Source organism: Pagrus pagrus (assembly GCF_965226575.1).
Source record: "Pagrus pagrus genome assembly, chromosome: 24".
Taxonomy (NCBI): domain Eukaryota; kingdom Metazoa; phylum Chordata; class Actinopteri; order Spariformes; family Sparidae; genus Pagrus; species Pagrus pagrus.
Window position 1 is genome coordinate 4,233,008 of NC_140206.1, and position 15,244 is coordinate 4,248,251.

Sequence of the window (15,244 nt, forward strand, 5' to 3'; positions counted from 1 at the left end):
GACCAACGACCCACAGGTGGCCCTAACGACTCTAGATTGACAATAAAAAAGTAGATTATTTAAATGAAAAAGGTTTATCTATTATTTAATCCCACAGAAAAACACAGCTGTGACAACGTCCACGACTCAGTTATCGCTGTTAATCTCTATTATGTTTGATATTAATTTTGAAAAAGAGACAAAAACAAAGCCTTTAAATTTATTTCAGCTTCGTATATTGACAAGTTAGAATATACAGCAACGTTAAAACCTTCCTAGATTGACAAAAGGTTTTATAATCTCAAATAAAATGTCAAAACATGTTGAACAAAATTTAAAAAAAGGACTTCTTTGATGGTTCATAAAACATATATTTGTAGGTCGTCTGCAGTAGGACTGCCATCAGCAGTGAGTCCGACAGTGTGGTTCACGTTACAGTAAGAGGTTCTCCTCAACAGAAGTCACATATGAAGGAGCAGTGATGTGTTTCACAGTGAAGTGGTGACGAGCAGTGACTCCACCGTGTGGTACAGATGGGTCACTGCAGGTAGTCGGGGAGGAAAATAACTACAGGTAAGTGACAGAAGACAAACAAAAGTTCCCCATTTGTCCTCAATACATGAAATGCCCACAGTGCTTGTCCCAGAATCAGGTAGAGAAAAAATAATATGTTTCAGTGTTATTGCTGAAAATATGAATAAATGCCACAAACTAGGCCGCATGTCGCCATGGAGCCGGGAAATTCAAAAACTGATTTCCTGTCATTGTCAAACATTTAAAAGTCTATTTTAAAAATGGGTTGACCTTTTTATTTATTCATTTACTTTTTATAATAATGTCTTTTCACATATTGTATTAGATTGCAATGTTTTGACCAAATCCTCCATAAAAACAAATTGAAAACTAATTTCCTGCTTTTTTAAAGTAAAAATGTGTTGACCTTTTTACTTTTTATCTATTTTTTATTTTTTTACAATAATGTTTGAATGTATTACATTGCACTATTTGTCTGTTTTTCACCTGTTCTTGTTTCATTTTATACGTCTGTACTAAAGACATTATTGTTAGCTGAATACACAGGTGAGCTCCATCGTCAGTCACCGGGTTTAACTGTAGCGATGGTTGACCGTTGGTGTTGGATGTTAATGTTGCCACGTGTGTCCGAAATAAAAAGGAAATATAAGGATACATGATGAGCTGAAAACTTTCTATCACTTTCTATCAACTCCTTGAATAATAAGGCCAATATTTAGTTTTTTTTGTCAGCAAAATTCCCATGAAAACACCAAAACCAAACAATGAAATAATAAACTTAAAACTATTAAAAGCGCATCAATGAGCCACAATGTTGCACTCTACAAACATAGATCCATCCGCGGCTGAAAATAGTAAAGTAAAAACTACAATGCTCTGATGTTTTAGAAATATCAACTATATATCTGTAATCTGCTTTTAAATATTTAACATTGATAAGAACCGATGTGTTTCGGGCTGAGAACCTTGATGGTAGTATTTTCATGAGATCTGTTAACAATAATAAAAATATAAAATAACACTGAGCTCATCCTTTGAATGTTATCACCTAAAGGTTTAATGTGAGGCTTTGGTAGAAGACACTGTCTGCCGTAATGAATTGACAATGGATTACCAATTATATTTATATATATATATATATGCAGAGTTTTTAATGATTTCACTCCTGATTTCCATCGTACAACATGAAGATAAACGTTTGCGTGGTTGATTCTGATTATATCAGATTGATTAGGGGTGAGGCAGTGCTGTTCATGTACTAAAAAATGAAAACCTGACAGCTTTACACTTCTGCTACGACAGAAAACAGTCTCGGTTCTGTGTGTTATGCATAATATGTCATGAGCAACTACTGTACCTAAAAACAGTAGGAATCTAATCTAAATCCTCTGAACCAGAAGACATGATAACAGTTTCTGAACACAGTATCTTGATTGTACAAAGTAGCCAAACTGTCCAATAACATCGCTTGATAACTTTCCCCCGGCGCCGAGCTCGCTGTGGTCCGATCAGGTCTCGACTTTACCGAAGGTGCCGTCGGGCGGTCGGTAGTGTTTGGGGAAGGCCTTGAGCTGCAGGGAGTTAAAGGCGTACTTTCTGCACCCGACGTTCTTCACAGTGTTTTCTCTTCGGCAGCCCTCGCTGAGGAGACAGAACGGGGGGTAGAGGGGGTTCACAGACAGAAATGATGATTGATCGGTTGTGAATGACGCTGAAATAGATTATTGTTTCTTTGCTGGGGGAGTTTCTGATCAACGATAATCAACAAATGACTCGGCTCGAGTAATCCATAAAGTCAAATGATAAAACACTTCATTTTACAGGTCTGCAAATGTCATTGTAAGCAGGTTTAAATTACCAAGAAACATATTAAAATATCTTTTTGAAATTACCACAACAATCCCCTCAAAATGTATTTTCAACAAGATTTAATAATAATATTATGTAATGTTAAAACAAGCAGTTATAAATAGTTGTTTCTTAAATACATTTCCAGGAAACTTTCGAATGTTTTAAGCCTAATATCTGCTGATGATGTCATTTTAATTTCATACTAGCTTCTGTCTAACTTCACCTCAGCAGGACATTAAATTGAAATGAGTGACTGCAGCTTAATTTCCAAATAGTTTCTGTCCAACTACTGCACATCAGTAAATTGAAATATGTTTACAAAGCAGGGACTTAAAAGATTGTAAATATTAACCTTTTTTCTTGTCGTTCATTTATTTGCTAACATTTAAGCCTCCATAATCAATTAAGGAATGTAAAATTGCTCCAAAGTTGGACTGATAAAAATATGTGCTTCAGTGAACTGACCTGCAAATGTTGGACAGAAACTATTAGAAAATAAACTGAACCAGAGCTGCTGAGGTTGCTGTAATGCAGACTGACTGCCAGAGGAGGTCAGTGAAGACTTATTCAAACTGAGGAACACAACACTGGAGACAACATGCAACACATTCACACACAAGTCGACAAACATCGAAGAGAAGCTGAAGGAAAAGCAGTTAAAGTTCAGGAAGAAGATGTTTCTGAGATGCAAAGAGACGATAAGAAGAAACAAAAGTCTGTTTTATATTCTGCAGGTGGAGGCAGAAAACGTTTATTACAGCAGGAGTGTGGCATTCAGGGACACACTGACTGGAGGTTTTCTTGGGTTTGTGGTACATTTGGAGCAACACGGGCCGCGGAGAGGCTAAAGCTTTCGGACATTTAACTGCTGATGAGTCTTTGAGGAGAAGCGCTGATCGTCAAACGAGGAAAAATAAAGACAAATAAATCATTTTTGATTGTGAGCTGTATGTGGAGGGTTTTTACATCAATGTGAGTCAAAGTCTTTGTCAGAAACTAGAATTAAAATACCTTTAAAAACAAACAACCGCGCTGTATGACTCAATATTGGTAGACCAAAAAAACAAACAAACTATAACATAAATCTGCGTATTACAACGTATCACACAGACACATTGAGCCGTGATATAAAGTGACAACAGCATGACATGGCACAAGCATTGTAATCACATCGTATATAGTATTTTTCATATATATATTTATCTGTATATATATTCTCTGCTAGGAAATAACTTAAGACAAGATAGCAAACGTTAGCATTTAGGCAATACAAGCATTTCAATACAGTTTATGTACAGCAATAGAAATATATTCTCTGATACATCTGGAGTCTATAAATAAAAATAAATAAATAAAACTAAACAAAGGCTAAATTGAGACGTTTCTCTTTAGGAAGCACTTTAACATAATTACACGTACGGGGGATTAGTGTTTAAATATTACTTCACTGGAACTTTTTAAGCACATTTTCACATTCATCTACATCCCTGCTGCTCAGTGATTACGCTATTTGTTTATTATATATATTTGTTTATTAGATTTCTTTATATAACTTCAACATATAATTTCTGTCTCTCAGCTCAAAAGCTGATAAAATGCATAATATTCTGAAAGAGAAATAGTAGACGAACATAATCAGTAGTGAATAATAACTTTAAGGAGTTGTTAAACATTTTGTGACGTTTGGTAATTCACTTTTTTGCTAAGAGAAGATTGATACCATGTCTGTTTGAAGCCTAACGTTAGCGTAACGTTAGCTAACCAGCTAACATTACACTAACGTTAAGCTTGTAAAACCACAAAACTTTTTTACACTTTGGGTTTTGTACAGATTAAAGTGTTAATAAGTGAGTTTAGTTAGTTAGCTGTTTCCCCCTGTGTGAAGTTTTATGGGTACGTGAAGCTACAGCTAGCTAGCAGCTGATTACCTTGTTAGCTTAACTTAAGACTGAAAACAAGTGGAAACAGCTAACTTCTCCTTTTACAAAGATAATAAAATCTGCCAACCAGCTCATCTGAGGCTTGTTTGATATTTCATCCCTCACCTCTGTTTAAACAGAGAAGAGATGTTACTGTATGTGGGATCATTATACTGTAGTCTGTGTTTGAATGTTCAGGGGTCATCAGAGCACGATAAACTCCCAAAGGAGGCTATTTTTGGTCTGATCCATTTCCTTACTGGGTCGATCTAAATGAGATGGAGCCTCGAAACCGCCGGGGAGGCGACTGGTGCTTTCGTTTAGCTACACAGGCAAAGATATTGATTTTTGTAATGCAGGTTTTCAATGTGTGGTTTCTTTTCTTCAGGTATGTTGAGGAGCGCTTCAGACAACAACAAGTCCAGCCTCCAGTTCCTGTCTGATAAAATCATATTCACGACTGTCTGAGGTGATGAAGTTCACCTTTTGGTTTCACCCACATTTGTACAATAAGGAATGAGTTCTTTCATTTCCTACATTGCCACACTTTCTACGGTCAACACCAAACCTGTCCCTCCCTGAACAATGGTTTAGTATTTCAGTATTAGTCTTTGTCCTTCAATTTTTATACTTGAGCAGAAAATATCATCTAGGGTTAAAAAGCACTGATGTGTATAGCAGCTGGTTTATGACTTTGAGCCTGTAACTGTTAAAATAATTGTTTAATTGGTATTTAGCATTTAAAAAACAAATGCTAGGAAGCTTCTAGGAAACTGTATGAAAAGAAAACAATTCAAATTTATTTGGTAATCGATCAATTAACTGGTTTCAGTTACTTGAATGTGAAAATTTGCTGGTTTCTTTGTTTTATATGTTAGTAAACTAAATATCTTTGGATTTTGGACCATTGGTTGGGCAAAACAAGCAATTTCAATGTCAGCTAACAATTTTTCGTTAACATTTTATAGTTAAACTTTCTGTCGTAGGTGGTAAATAAACTATATATCTTTGGATTTGGGTGGGTTAGTGAGGAAAACAAGGTATTTGAATGTCAGCTACCAAGTTTATATTCAACATTTATGGAAATGTTAAATCTTCTGTTGTAGGTGTTAAATAAATTAAATATCTTTGGATTGTGGACTGTTGGTCAGCAAAACAAGCAATTTCAAAGTCATCTTTTTTCTAGTTTTCACTCATTTCTAGGACATATAAACTAACACAGAAGTAGACTAGATTCAGAGAATGACGTAAAATCTTTTCTGGCTTAAATTCTTTACACACAGATCTGACAAATCTGAATTAAACCGATAAAAACCTGACTAAAGCATTTGGCACGAGCATGGATGCGTTCCTCGTTTGTTCAACGTCACTACAAACAGACTAAAGTCATCCATCAAATAAAATCTGTGCCTCAGCTCAACACAATAAGACTCTATAAAGCTAATATCAACTGTTCTAGCTGCGATCTTTACCAGTTTGTTACGACAAAGTTAACATCTGAAGAAATGTAAACTGGTACACATAAATGCTCTAAAGGGTGTAGAACGACAGCACTACACTGCATATTCAAACACGTTTCCCCTGAATATCCTATGATCGTACATTCTATCATCAGCCAATTAGAAACTGCATCCTTTAAAAAACAACAAGATTCAACTTTGTCAACTGGCAAGACAGAGCTGATCTTCACTGCATCGGCATGAGAAGCTGAGGAGCAGATGTGGGTTGAATCACTGACTGACTGCATCTTATGTGGGACCAATCAAAGTGTCTGAAAAGTGCCATCGCTGGCTGCTACGGCCCTCAAGGTGAAAGCAGACGTTCAATCTCAGAGAGTGAAACGTATGAAAGCACTGACAACGTCAAACGTGTCACTGCTTTTATAAATGAACTGACCCCAGAAATAATACCTCAGCCAGCTCAAGACCATGTAGAGATAAAAAATAATGTGTTTTCAGGGAAAATGCTAACTTCAACAACACTGTGTGGACGCTATGAAGTTTGGAGGTTACCACTGGATTGATATTTGTTAGCACACTGCTTAAACGCTTGTAGTGTGCCACATATCTTGTTAAATATAGGTCCAGTGTTAATATTCATTGCAATTTCTTTGTAGGATCAGTACTAGAATGCAACAAATCGAGCAACACGAGCTGTAATTTCCCCAAAACAATGAGCTAAAGACACTAAACGCTCATTAGGAAGAAGGTACACAGTCATTTGATTGGAGAACTTCACTGTAGCTGTTAAGCTAATAGCTTTAGCATCCTATTAGTGGGTGCTCAAGCTTGACCAATAAGCCTTTTTATGTTTGTTATTATTCAGTTACTGTTTTTGTTTACTTTCTTTTTTTGGGAGGTGATAATGACTTAAGAGTTCATAGGCGTAGAATCTAAATGCTAAATTACTACAAAAGATGTCATTATATAGTCGTTTTTTATATTGTTAACTATAAGACTCCAGTGTGATTTTCTGTCTACGAGAGCTGAATATTTGTTCTTGCACTTTTTTGACTGTTCTTTTGATTTTGCATCATCACCCACACAGGTGTTGTCACTTCAGGTTGAATCAACCTGTACCTGCCCACACAGTCCTGAGCGGAGGTCTTAATCAGCCAAATGAAATCACCTGTGTGGGTTTAGAGAGGAAGGGAAACTTGTTGTTTGCTCTGTTACACTTTTTATTGATCGTATTGTTTATTGGGGACCCTGCTGTGGAGGATTTTTCCTCTTTTTTCTTGCACACTTCCCATGATGAGGTCAAATATTACATCTGTCTGTACAGTTTCTGCACATACTGTCCTTCAATCACATGACTCCTCTTTAGGAAATGAGTCATGCATGCTGATCCCTGAACTTCCTACTCTTGTTCTGTTTGCTCAACAAGGTATGTGAGGTATTTAAAACACCAAATGAATACGGGGGCGCAGATGACTCCTTTCTTTATCAGGGAAAAGAGGAAAATAGTGTTTATGTGCGTTGAATTGGAGCTGATATCATCTGAATCTGGCTGAGGTGTTAACATGAGTTCAGTCCATGTATCTCTGAGAAAACAGGGCTATAAATACAGTCTTCAGACACTTAAGTCCTCAATTAATCCAAGTCTATTCAATCAATTCATATATATATATTACTGCAGGTTAAAATGTCCCAATAAAGGCTAAAATTGGGATAATTTTAATCCAAAACTGGTAAACAGAGTCAGTGAGACATCATAAGTGACCCAGATCTGCTGGAAAGTGCACAGGCTGAAGTAGAAGCAAAAAAACTGGAAGACCGAAACAATAAAAGAGCAAAAATACTGCCTGAAAAAATATATATAAGCCGAAGTTATCTTACTGAACTTTGGCACTAAAATAAAAGCTTTCTTCCGGTGTTGCTCGTAAGGTGCAGAAGCTCATGGAAGACAACGATAAATGGAAAAAGCTTAGCTGTTTGTGCAGAGCTTAAATTATAACTTTCCCTTTATAATGGCTACTATCAACAATAACTCTCTCCTGAAAGCAAGATTTATATACAAGTCTGCTTGTTTTATGTACATATTCACAACTCAGGTGTCACGTCTGACCTGTGTTTCACAATTACACAATGACGAATAATGCAGAGAAGTCGCACAGATCGAGTCACGAGATGGCGCTAACCACTAACAATACTCCTTTAAGGTCTGATATCCCTTATTTAATATCATAAACCACATGCTCCTGCAACATATCAGCAGAATAAATGTTGGCACTGTACGATTCTGCAAACGTGGGACATGTTGAAGCTTTCAGTATTATAATGTGACTACCCTGCGCTCGTGGTCTGGTAAACCACGTTGTTAGGGTCAGGAAAAGACTTTGTTTTGGCTTAAAATACTCAGTTTTGTTGCCACAAAAGGTCCTGACGTTTTGCTGTAGTTGCCCTGTTTCTTGGTTGTACCTCTCTCAAACACAACCATTACCTCCTCAAGTCAACTCAAGTACCATCTTCACATATCGTAGAAATACTTGTGAAATGTACAATGCCAACATTTCATTCTGACGACTGTGCTGATCTCGAAAATCACCAGGAAAACACGACAAACACGTGACCTGCATTTTAAGATTCAGCCAGCTCAGTGTGGATGCAGTCTTGATGTCAAACCTATGAAGAGTAAATCATCATACCTTTACTGAGACAAAATAATCATGTTTGATAGATTTCCAGGTCCAACATGTGCAGTTTTTCAAAGCTGGAAACAAAAGTTGTCCATAAACAAAAAACAAAAGAAGGAGGGTGGGGCCTGGTCCTTGGTTAATGGGGCATCGGTTGAGTTAAGCCCTTAGTCAGGGTGGGACAGTGTGCATGAATTTCATACACACTCACAGGACAGTGGCACAGTTTCAGAAACACCCTCAGAGTCGGCGTGGAGTACTCCCACGACTCCTGCGCTACGTTTACAGTCAGTCGCTCCGGCTCACGGCCGCTCAGCTGCAGCGGAGTTTGGCCAGGAAATAGGCGACGCTGAGGAAGATCCACACCACCAGGAGGTTCGGGCTGAGGGCCAGAAGGGGCAGCGAGTACAGGAGGCTGGGGTCCAGCCGGAAGTCACGCACCGGCAGCAAGCCGCTCAGGTTCTTCTGGATCACCCCCTCCCTCGTCCCAATGCTGCCGAGTCACAGGAGGTGGGAGGGAGAGGAGGAGGTGTGGAGCGGCAAATAAGGTTGGAGGAAGGGAAGGGTGAGGAAAGGAAGAAGAAGGAAGAAACAAAGAGGAAGGGAGGAAATAAAAGGATATTTGGGGGGAAAATAAAAGATTGCAAGAAGGGCAGGAGAGTAAGGAAGCGGCCAGCGTGTGGCGCCAAGAAGGCCAAAATCAACAGATGGCATGTACACATGCATGCACGGACATGAAATGGCAAATTAACGTGATACCGTTGGAAAATCCCAATGACAGAGAAGAAGCCACGACCATGATGATGGTGTGACAGAAAAATAAAGATATTCCAAAAAATGGTTAAAGTAGTAAAAATCACATGGTGGCAACAACAAATGAAAAATGAATCACGAAACAACCAGAATAAAAAAAACCATCCCGCAAATAAAATCAGCCAGTCGTACCAAACGAGTCATACAGGCGGGAAACAGAGGAGGAGGAAAAAGAGAAAGAGAAAAAAGAGAAAATTAAGGAAGACGTCTTTCAGAAAAGGAAAGAAGATAAGAAAATACAGTAATGGCTCTCCATGTTTATATACTGTTAGACATGGGGTGAAGGAGGAGGAGGGAATGGAGGGTAAAATGGCGGGAAAACAATCATGAGTGGAAATAAACACCCTTTAAATTTAAGGAGTTAAGTATAATTTTACAGTCTGGATCAGGAACTTTAGACACAAGAGGTTTACATCTGTCTGCAAGCTAATGCAAGAGCTAGCATGCTGTTAGAAGTATGCTAATGCTAGGGACGGAGGAAGGAACAGATTGTAAAATGGCGGGAAAACCAACATGAGGAGAAAACACCTTTTAAATTTAAGGAATTAAGTTTAACTTTGAAGTTATATGCACTCAAAACGTTTACATTTTTTTGCAAGCTAACGAGAAAGCTAGCACTCTGTTTTAAGTATGCTAAGGCTAGGAACGGAGGAAGCAACGGAGAGTAAAATGGCGGGAAAACCAACATGATTGCACACTGGAAAAAAAACCCTTTAAATTCAAGGAATTAAGTTTAATTTTGAATTAAGTAGCACTCTGGATCAGGAACTTTTACCTTTACACAAGATTTGGACATTTTTTTGCAAGCTACAACAAAGTTATCACCCTGTTACAAGTATGCTAATGCTAACAAAGGCTAACATGCAGTAAGTACCTGGTGCAGACTTCAAAATGTTGAAATTTCAAGGGTGTATTGTGCATATACTTAAATCATTCTCAACTAATGTTCAGATAAGAGGGGATACTGGATAATGAAAGGGACATTTGGAGGGAATGGGTACAATATCTCCAAGCTTTTATCCAACATGCATCAAAGCTCAATCAAAACTGAAATAAATCTAAAAAACTATATTCATGCTCGTCGGCTGATGAGGCAGAGGGGAGGGAAGAAGGGAGAGAGGTGTGAAGAGAGGAAAAAAGGGGGAAGGAGAAGGTGAAGAGATGTCGTATCATGCGAGTATCCGTGTGGGAGTGCAACTTTATTGAGCACAAGTACAAACGAGACAGGTGTGATTACATCTTTGTACAACAGAGTATTTACAACACAAAGTCACATAGAAACTCCACTTTGAACACACAAATCTTTTGACACAAAAAGATACAAACACTCGAGTATAAATGTATATTTCATGTTGTTTGCGAGAGCCGCAGAGACTTTTAAAGAGACGTTTCTGTCCTCCAGAACAAAATCACATTTGCAGCAGGCTGTAACACTGTGGATCGATATCAATAAAGCTCTGTGTGGGAATATAAATCCCCTGTATGCCTTATTTCATCCGTCTGCTGTCTTTATGGTATCGATTATCTTGTTTCTGTTAGTAAAGGTCTTTTTTCAGACCACGAACTTGTGTCAAACACGTTTTGGAAAGCATTTTTACGTGACGTGCTGCTTTCTGGAAATGTTCAAGTTTTCATATTTGGTTTGTTTTTTTTCCTTTGTTTGAATTTTTGTATTTTTTGAACACTTTAACAAATAAAACCCAAACTTCCTATCCTGTTTTCTATCCGTTTAAATTCTTCCTGTTTTCTTGTTATGCATTTCTTTATAAGTTGATATGTCAGTTTTCAAAATGTTGGTTTATTGATGGATGTGTCTGCTTTTGTATGTATGTTTTGTGCCATGCTGCAAGCCAAATTTCCCATGCAGAAAAACAGGTTGCAACAACCTTTAAAATACAATTAAAAGGCAGTATTTCACTAAACCTGGGGTGCAGTAAATCTTTACTTAGACTCTCTTAGTGAGGGGGGTGAGACATAATTTGCAAATGAATGAAGGAAAGGAAAAATCAAAGGAGGGATGAAAGAAAGGAAAGTGAAAAGAAATACAAGTAAAGGAAAAATACGGTGCCAGCCTGTTCGCAACTCAGACTCAGACTGTGTGAAAGCGTCAGCTACTTTTACAGAAAGACAAGACAGTGTTGTGTAGACGGATGGACGGACGTAACAGACAAGAAGACGTACAGACTCAGTCAGTCACTTGAATATCAGTTAGGTAACTCTCTTCTCCAGACTCTTGTCACATTACAGTTTCCAGGAAAGAAAGTCGATGCTCATGAACAAATTTTGACAAGAGTCTGGTGAAGACAGCGACCAACTGAAGTTCAAAATATTCAAGTGTCGTCTCTGAGACGAACCAGCAACTCTACATCCGTTTGATTTAACAGAGGAAGCAGGCAGTGAGCTCTCAAATCATACATGGGCAAAACATCCTCCGGACTCTGGATTGCTTTTAAAGATTTTGATCAGCGGATGTGTTTTTTGCTCAGGTATGACTCTCAGGATTATATACTTATTTTTCATTCAGGCACTGTGAGGGCGTCCTACCTGCGCATACAGTCGAGGGCCTGCGTGAAGACCTGCGGCGCCATGCCGTGCTCGTGCTGCAGGATCAGGCACTGCTCCAGGGTCACCGACATGGCCGTGCGGTCTTTGGCGCTTTTGCAGCTGGTGAAGCGAACCCCGTTCAGCCGGCGACAGATCTGACACGGAGAGGAGAAGAAATATTGAAGTTGGGGATAGACGGTTTGACATTAAAGTATCAGAATATTGTGGGTATCAGCTCAGTATCTCTATTTTGATGAACAGTATGATACATAATATTAAATTGTTTGTGTAACAGAGCAGAAACTTCACCTCGGCCGCCTGCCAGAGGATGTCCACGTTCTTGTTTTTCCTGGCGTGGACGTTCTGACCCAGAAACCTCAGCAGCTCAGGCAGACAAGTCTGAGACCGAGACCTCGGGAGGCCTGAGGGGGGATGTTAAATGGAACAGAGCATGAAAAACAATGGTTTTATCTGCAGGGTCTCTTAAATTTTGTTTTAAAAGCACTAACTGAGAAAGGTTGTTCCTCGTTGAACTCGAGGACACTTCAGTACTTACAGTCCTCAGGCAGGACTTCTTTGAACTGTTCGTAGTACGAGTTTAGTCTGGAAAGACTCTCCAGGTTAATGATCTCCTGCAGGGACGTGTCTCCAAACCTGAACAACAGAGAAACAGACATTAAATTGCAGACCAGCCTAGATTCATCTGCTGAAACTGTGTAATTGTGTGTCGGACTCACTTCTCAGCCAGCGTCTGCTGCTCGTTGATGCCGACGTTGAAGTGCACCGGCTGGACCCTCAGCAGCATGCCGCTCTGGATCTCTCGCGGCAGCGCGTCGAACATGGTTCCCGGCAGCGGGATGCGGACGTTGAAGCCGTCCCGGTTCCCCGTGATGATCGGCAGCATGTCGGGGGCGGAGCTGCCTGTGGCCTGGGTCACCTGGAAGAGACGGAGAGTTTTTCAATCTTAAAGTTCAGCTGCTGCAAAAACAACAGCTTTAAATTCCTACATTCCTACAAGAAAATTAGGATTATTAAGTGTTCCTACCTTAAAGGTGACGTTACGAAGATCCATGATGCCGACGCTCATGTCCTCCAACATGGCCAGCTCCTCTCCTGGGACCCACACATGGAGAACACGTCATATTCTCTAACCTATAGGGGGTGTAACAGTGAAGGAAACCTGTGTGTGTGTGTGTGTTTGTACCGTAGGTGCTGAGCAGGGACTCAAACTGAGCCAGCAGGCCGATGGTGTAGAGCTGTCGGAGGAATCCGTTGTCACGGAGACAGTTCCTCAGTTTGATAATGAAGCCACAGATGAGAGCGGTGAGCTGCAACACACACACACATCAGCATTAGCATCAGCTCTGCTGTCTGACTGTGTCCCGGCATCAATTACAGCTGCTTACTGCCAACGTGATCATAGCTTAACTGAAAAAAAAACCTGAGACTGCAGAGATCCCGTGTCTGAAGCATCTACAGTAAACCTCCTGAGTAAATATAACTGCTTCTGTAACCGAGCCAAAACTTTAAAAATAAGAGGCTTTAAAAAGGTTGCAAGAAAAGAAAATCCACTACCTCGACTACCTCTGGGCACACGTCCTCTTTTTAACTTTAAAGACCTGAAACGTCTCTCAGGTTCATGCCGGCAACACAGGAGAGTAGGAGTGAAGAAATCCCTTCTCTCTCTGTCTCACACTGTTTGATTTTTTTATCCTACTGTCTTTCCTCGCTCGCTCTCCCTTTACACAGCACTTAATAGTCATATAAACACTGACAAGCCACAGAGCTGTGGACCTTTGCACCTTCTAGTCCTGCAATATTTACAGATTTATGAGCTGTGAGTCACTCTCAGATGATCTAACAGCTAACAGCCTGGATGTACATATGCAAATGCTGAGTAAATGTCATGCAGCTCGGTGTGTCCGCGCTGACCGTCTGGCAGAAGACGACATCGCGGCGGTACTGCAGCGACAGGTCCATGGCTATCGTCGGGGCGCTGTCCTGCATCAGCAGGAAGACCATTGACTTTTTGGCCGTGTCGCTCATCATGGCGACGCACTCTGTGAGCGTGGTGAGGAGAGGGTACAGCGCCTCGCTCCACTCGCCTGGGAAACACAAATACAGACACAAAGTGTAGTTAGAGAGAGATTTACCTGATGTGATCTAATAGCAGCTCAGTTAAAGTCATATTTAGCACCAATGGTGTCATTTTTGAGTGAATTTATAAGTTAGATTTGATCTTTTAAGACAGAGACAGAAAACAGACGGAACAGAGAGACGATAGGGGAAGCAAAAGCGTGATCCACTGGGTGAAGCTCCAGGACAAGTTGAGTTATGTTTTGTTTTATTTTGGTTTTATTCTATATTTCTCTACTGGACATCTTTCAGGAATTATTCAACAAGTGACCACTTCCAACAAACTGCTTTGATGAAGAAATGACACATTAAAGAGTCCCTCAGCAGACCAAAAACCTGTTAATTATGACATTTTGTGTTTTTTTTTTGTTGTTTTAGTGTTTTTAAGTCCCCAGCTACTTCAGTTGTTCAGGAGAATGCTGCAAAGCTGTTTTGTTGTGAAGCTCCAGAAATGTTTTGTGGCCTACGAAACTTCACCTGACTTTCCATCAGCATGAGGGTGAGCAGATAATAATCATTTTTGGGTGAGCTGTTCCTTTAAATTAGCAACATCCTGTTAGTCCAGCCTAGTTTGAGACCCTTGCACACAGACTATGGTCAGATACAGATAATTTCTTTGCTTGAGCAGATACAGAAATGGTGTACTGGGTGTAGAGTTTGCAGAACATGTGATAAAAAATGCAGAACTGTAGTTAAATATGTGAATCTCAAGGGTGTCCTGGGTTAAGAATCTGTGACGGGTGAGAGTTCAAGCTATAAATGAGTGTTAGGTTGCTCTTTCATGATGGAAATTATTATTAGTTTTGAAAACACCTGCTACATACTAAATACAGGTTTATTTTCCTCCAGAATTTAATTTAAGAATCAGATACTTAGTGTGGAGTCCTGGAGAGTTGAGGACAGAGGCAGAGAAGCATGAGTGGGACAGCAGCTCTTACCTGGGTACGCCTCCTCAGCACTGGGGCTTCCATCTGGAAGAGGGGATGGAGGTGCAACATGCATGATTAGCAGAGCGCTGCGAGCCACACGAGGCAGCAGAGACACACATAGAAAAAACACTACGAACCAGGGTCAGACATCTATCCAGAAACCACTCAACAACAGCTAGATCTCTCAGGCGGATTCTGCTAAGAACAGAGAACAGAGCGGGGATATTTTTGTTGTCTCTTTAAAAGAGCATCAACACACAAGGTCCAGTTTTAAAGACAATAAACTGAATTAAAATGTCATTTCTGCCACTTCTTGTCTCTCAATCGAAACAAAACATTAGATGTAAGTAGCGTGGGATCATGGGAGTCGTTGTTTTTATTGCGTACAACCGATAATGCTGAAA

The 15,244-nt window shown here is 39.7% G+C and overlaps 1 protein-coding gene across 15 annotated transcripts in view; it reads right to left on the bottom strand.

The window, feature by feature from the left end:
* Nucleotides 1-185: 185 nt before the first annotated feature.
* The window catches only part of LOC311253024 (inositol polyphosphate-4-phosphatase type I A-like), a 45,664-nt gene continuing 30,605 nt past the window's right edge, over nucleotides 186-15,244 (bottom strand). For 8 of the 15 annotated variants that reach the window (XM_084346727.1, XM_084346729.1, XM_084346728.1 and 5 more), the window contains 9 exons: nucleotides 14,850-14,882; nucleotides 13,708-13,880; nucleotides 12,980-13,103; nucleotides 12,821-12,888; nucleotides 12,513-12,712; nucleotides 12,332-12,429; nucleotides 12,085-12,197; nucleotides 11,776-11,930; nucleotides 3,080-8,911 (listed from right to left, as the gene is read on the bottom strand). In XM_084346727.1, coding sequence (XP_084202853.1) covers nucleotides 8,731-8,911; nucleotides 11,776-11,930; nucleotides 12,085-12,197; nucleotides 12,332-12,429; nucleotides 12,513-12,712; nucleotides 12,821-12,888; nucleotides 12,980-13,103; nucleotides 13,708-13,880; nucleotides 14,850-14,882 — 1,145 coding nt within the window. In that variant the 3' untranslated portion in view covers nucleotides 3,080-8,730. Of the gene's footprint in view, nucleotides 2,155-3,079; nucleotides 8,912-11,775; nucleotides 11,931-12,084; nucleotides 12,198-12,331; nucleotides 12,430-12,512; nucleotides 12,713-12,820; nucleotides 12,889-12,979; nucleotides 13,104-13,707; nucleotides 13,881-14,849; nucleotides 14,883-15,244 lie in introns of those variants that run through there. The other 7 variants (XM_084346721.1, XM_084346720.1, XM_084346731.1 and 4 more) reach the window with 3 other exon arrangements.